The 5,341-nt window shown below is 35.8% G+C and overlaps 2 protein-coding genes across 2 annotated transcripts in view; both read left to right on the top strand.

Moving 5' to 3' along the window:
• The window catches only part of LOC104751568 (chaperone protein dnaJ 10), a 3,408-nt gene extending 776 nt beyond the window's left edge, over window positions 1-2,632 (top strand). Inside the window, exons 2-10 of the mRNA XM_010473525.2 lie at window positions 104-163; window positions 502-584; window positions 683-842; window positions 933-1,059; window positions 1,164-1,322; window positions 1,449-1,627; window positions 1,721-1,801; window positions 1,898-2,038; window positions 2,262-2,632. Coding sequence (XP_010471827.1) covers window positions 104-163; window positions 502-584; window positions 683-842; window positions 933-1,059; window positions 1,164-1,322; window positions 1,449-1,627; window positions 1,721-1,801; window positions 1,898-2,038; window positions 2,262-2,381 — 1,110 coding nt within the window. The 3' untranslated portion in view covers window positions 2,382-2,632. The remainder of the gene's footprint in view (window positions 1-103; window positions 164-501; window positions 585-682; window positions 843-932; window positions 1,060-1,163; window positions 1,323-1,448; window positions 1,628-1,720; window positions 1,802-1,897; window positions 2,039-2,261) is intronic.
• LOC104753881 (eukaryotic translation initiation factor 5B-like) lies at window positions 3,463-5,322 on the top strand (the record flags this gene model as incomplete). The annotated part of the gene is made up of 2 exons (XM_010476067.2): window positions 3,463-5,038; window positions 5,126-5,322. Coding segments are annotated over exons 1-2 (1,665 nt in total), but the record flags the coding sequence as incomplete, so codon positions are not given.

The following is a 5,341-nucleotide window of genomic DNA, read 5'->3' as shown; positions in this document are numbered from 1 at the left end:
TTCTTCTTTGCTTTTTTTTTTTTTTTTTTTTTTTTTTTTTTTTTTTTTTTTTTTACGGTATAGTGATTGTGTTGGGTCGTTTTGTTTATTATTATATACACAGGCACGCCAAGTTCATCCAGATAAAAACCCAGATGATCCTCAAGCTGCACAAAACTTTCAGGTTACTTTTAGATTTCGATAAAAGATTGAGCTTTTAACAAATTCCAGTCAGATTCGGGAACACTTACTTTGGTGATTAGCTTTGTTGTCTATTGTAATCATTAGTACCAATTTTTATCTCCAAAATTCTTGGATTTTATAGGTTCATGTCTGAGGGTAGTGGAATAAGTTCATGTTCTAAATATATCAAGAATGAGAATTGGTGTTCCTGTTAATCTCTTCTATGTATGGTTTACATGGCTAGTGGAGATGTGTCTTGAGAGTTGTATTCTCTCTTATCATCTGCTTGTATTGGATGTTTTGGATAGATTATTTTTCAAACAGTAACTTGTTATTCAGGTGTTGGGAGAAGCCTATCAAGTGCTAAGTGATTCTGGACAACGCCAAGCTTATGATGCTTGTGGCAAGTCAGGGATCTCAACGTTAGTCTCGTTTTCTTGTCGAGTTTACCGACATGGGTGCGAAAAGTGTTGGGACTTTTTTCATTGGTGCTTACTTGTTTTTGTTCTTTTTTTTTCAGTGATGCGATCATCAATCCTGCTGCAATATTTGCGATGCTTTTTGGTAGTGAACTTTTCGAAGGGTACATAGGACAGCTTGCTATGGCATCAATGGCTTCACTTGATATCTTCACTGAAGGGGATGAGTTTGATACCAAAAAGATTCAAGAAAAAATGAGGGTAAGTTTTGGATTTATTAGTGTCCCCTGCTCAAAACCATGTCCTCCTTGTACAAAATTTGCTAAAACTGTAGATTGTGTTTTGTTTCAGATTGTCCAGAAAGAAAGAGAAGACAAGCTCTCTGAGGTTCTTAAAGACCGACTCTACGAATATGTGATAAACAAAGACGAATTTGTCAGTAAAGCTGAAGCTGAAGTAGCTAGACTCTCAAATGCAGGTAATATATTCTGTAGAGTGTTCCGTGTTCTGTAGTTATGCTTTCTCTTTCAATCAATGCCATCTCTGTGCTGAAACGAGTCTCACCCTCTTCTATTTCTTCAGCTTATGGTGTGGATATGTTGAATACAATTGGGTATATATATGTAAGACAAGCAGCAAAAGAGTTAGGGAAGAAAGCTATTTATCTCGGAGTACCATTCGTTGCTGAATGGTTTAGGAACAAAGGTCATTTCATCAAATCTCAGTTAACAGCAGCAACAGGTTAGATTAAAGAAAAACTAATCAAGAACGTTCTTTGTTAGATTTCTAAAATCTGTTTTTCTCTCTTAGGAAGCAAGACATGTAGTGATTTTGTTTTCATTTCCTGGCTGTTTATTGTCATCCTAGGCGCATATGCTTTGTTCCAGTTGCAGGAGGAAATGAAAAGGCAGCTGAATACTGAAGGAAATTATACTGAGGAGGAACTTGAGGAATACCTTCAAACCCATAAAAGAGTGATGGTTGATTCACTGTGGAAGCTCAATGTTGCTGATATCGAAGCCACTCTTTGTCGAGTTTGTCAGCTGGTTTGTTTAGCTTAACAAATACTCATGTTCACATCTGACCTCTTTGTTTAGTTTCTATGGTTTGTAAACTTATCTATGATTCTTTTTGTTCAGGTTCTTCAAGATCCAGAAGCCAAAAGAGAGGAGCTTCGTACAAGAGCAAGAGGGTTAAAAACTCTGGGGAGGATCTTCCAGGTAATATCTGGTTTCATTTCCTTCTTATAGTCTGACGGGTTGTTAGAGTGTGATTTGGGAATTAAGATACAAGCCTAACCTAAAGCATTCATACAGAGAGCCAAAACAGCTAGTGAAAGTGATCCTTTAGAAAATAATGAACCTCAAAAACTAAACGGAAATGGAAGGGGTGACGACCATGATACCTCTACATCACCAAAATCCAGTGAAGCATCTCACTCCACCTCTGGTCCTCAGGTATCATTTCACATGAACCTTTTGCTTATCTTTGATCTTTCCATTTCACCAAACTCATCACTCTCCATCTTCAACGATGGATAAATCTTCTTTCTGAATTGTGTTAGATAGACATAACATTCATGCTTGTGTTGTTTAGTAGAAACACTCTGAATCAGTCACAATCTCATAAACAGTTCAAATCGAAAGTAGTTAACTGTTTTCTTGTTTGGTAATCTAATAGGAACCACAAAGCCCTTACGTGGAAGAAATCAAACTAGGAGATGAACGGTTCAACTATTACTTCCCAAGACCAGCACCACCTCCTGGCGCAGGGAAGCACTCCTCGACTGGCTATGATTGATTCAGGTGAGATCAGAGGTATCTCTGTAGCGGTTTCTTGCTTATTCAAAACCCTTTTGTATATTATATGTACCATGCAGTCTTAGCATATTTGATATTGCAGTTGTGTGCCATGTATGTAAAATTTTCGTTGTTTTTTCTTTCGTTTTGGGGGATGCAATGTGAATTTGGGATTTGTTAGAAGTAATTTATTAATGTTGAAAGTACATGAAAATATCTTTAATAGATGTTACACTAATACTACACCGATAATTTTATATTTTATAATGTAAATTTTGTTTAATTACTGTTTTCAATATATTAATTAATATTTAAAAAAACTAAGGTAAAATATTTTAAAAAAATAAAAATTGGAAGACAGTTTTAAGTTTTAACTATGAATTGTTTTCTTAAATTATTCTCCAAATTATTCTTGATTTTTTTGGAATGAAATCTTAATAAGGGGAGATTTTAATTAATGTTTTATAAATGACTAATCCAATAATTAATGTAAATTTTCTTTAATTACCTTTTTCGTTATATTAAAATTTATTAAAATTCAAAAAAGTAAGTTAATATATTTAAAAACTAAAAAACAATTTTCTATGTTAAAAAAAAAATTTGGAAGATAGTTTCAATTTTACCTATGAATTGTTTTCTTAGATTATTCCAAATTATTTTGGATTCGTTTAGTAGAATGATTACTTCTAATAAGGGGAGATTTCATTCTATAAAACATTAATTAAAATGAAATTGTTTGTGTTTCCACCAAAAAAAAAGGAAATTGTTTGTGTAGAATGATTAATTAACTAAAACATTGTTTGTGTAAAACATTAATTAAAATAAATTAAATTTAATTAAAGTAAATTCCTAAAATGATTTTAATTCAAATTATTTTGGATTCTTTTAGTAGAATGAAATCTTCTAATAAGGGGAGATTTCATTCTAAGAAAACATTAATTAAAATGAAATCTTTTAGTAGAATGAAATCTTCTAATAAGCTAGCTTTCATTCTAGCTTTTGAATGGTTTTACCATATACTAAATCTAATAAGATATTAGGGTTATAAATAATTTTAGAAATTTATTAAAGAATAGATTTTTTTTATTTAAAATAATAATAAATTAAAAGATGCATGAACTCGATTCAGTAATGCGACATATAAAAAGATGTCATCACAACCGATTCAATATCGTGCGTGAAATAAATCAATGGGTCGGAAGAAGCCGAGTGCTCGTGGTGGAGATGATGATGATGATGAGCAGCAACCTGCTGCGTCATCTGTCGTTGGTGCTACTAAATCTAAGAAGAAGTTTGCTCAAATTGATGAGGATCATGAGTACTCAATAAATACTGAAGAAGAGAAAGTTGTTATCGCTGCGAAGAAGAACAAGGGTAAAAAAGGCTTTGCGGTTTTAGCTTTTGATATCCTTGGTGGTGATGATAGCGAAGAAGTTGATGGAGATGAGGAAGAAGGCTCTCCCGGTGAAATCACGTTTTCGGGTAAGAAGAAATCTTCTAAACAGAAGGGCAGCAGTGTCTTGGCCTCATTAGGCGATGACTCAGTTGCAGACGAAAGTGGTCTAGCTAAAACTCCTGTTGTAGAAAGTGGAAAGAAAAAGAAAAAGAAGAAGAAAAAGAGTGGAAGGACAGTAGAGGAAGAGGATGATTTGGACAAACTTCTTGCAGAACTTGGAGAAACCCCTGCTGCTTCATCCACCACTGGAGAAGAGAAAGTTCAAGCTCAGCCTGCGCCAGTTGCACCGGTAGAGAATGCTGGTGAGAAGGAAGGAAAAGAAGAGACTGTTGAGAGTGCTGCAGCGAAGAAAAAGAAAAAGAAGAAGGAGAAAGAGAAGGAAAAAAAAGCAGCAACCTCTTATGTAGAGGCTAAGGAGGAAAAACAAGAAGAATCAGTAACTGAGGCACAACAGCCGAAGAAGAAGGATTCAAAGGGTCAAGCAGCAGAGAAGAAAATTCCCAAACATGTTAGAGAGATGCAAGAGGCTCTTGCACGGCGGCAAGAAGCCGAAGAGCGAAAAAAGAAGGAAGAAGAAGAAAAATTAAGAAAGGAGGAAGAGGAGCGCCGCAGGCAGGAAGAGCTTGAGGCTCAAGCTGAGGAGGCTAAGCGTAAGAGAAAGGAAAAGGAAAAGGAGAAACTCTTGAGGAAGAAGCAAGAGGGCAAGCTTCTAACTGCAAAACAAAAGACTGAAGCTCAGAAGAGGGAGGCTTTTAAGAATCAGATCCTGGCTGCTGGTGGAGGTCTTCCTGTTGCAGATAATGATGGTGAGGCTACTTCTTCAAAGCGTCCCATTTATGTCAACAAGAAAAAATCATCTCGCCAGAAAGGCAATGACACTTCTATTCAGGTGGAAGATGAGGTAGAGCCAAAAGAGAATCATGCAGGTGAACCAGTTCCTTTAGGTGAAGTGGGTTCAGCAGACACTGAAAAGGTTGATTTAATAGAGTCAGCAAACACAGATGAGAAATCACAACCTGCTGATGTAGCTCAGGAGAATGAGAATGGGGTTGAGGAAGATGATGAAGAAGATGAGTGGGATGCAAAAAGCTGGGATACTGTTGATCTTAACCTTAAAGGTGATTTTGATGATGAAGATGAAGAAGCTCAGCCTGTGGTTAAGAAAGAATTAAAGGATGCTGTATCAAAGACACACGATTCAGGTTAGTATGAAATGTATTTCTTTGTTCTTCTTCCTAGTGTTTCATCCAATATCTATTTTTAATTTTATCTTTTGAATTTCTACACAGACCCTGAAGCTGAAAAACCAGCAGGTATGAGCAACCCAACAACAGCTGCTGTAAAAGCTGTGCATGAAGTGGAAGATGCTAAGCAGACAAAACGTGCTAAGAAGGGTAAAGGTTTAGCTTCGAGTGAAGTTATAGAAGAAGGTGGAGAAAATCTCCGTTCTATTATTTGCTGTATCATGGGTCATGTCGATGCTGGTAAAACAAAGCTGTTGGATT

Source organism: Camelina sativa, chromosome 16, assembly GCF_000633955.1.
Source record: "Camelina sativa cultivar DH55 chromosome 16, Cs, whole genome shotgun sequence".
NCBI lineage: Eukaryota > Viridiplantae > Streptophyta > Magnoliopsida > Brassicales > Brassicaceae > Camelina > Camelina sativa.
This window is presented reverse-complemented; position numbering and strand designations above follow the sequence as displayed.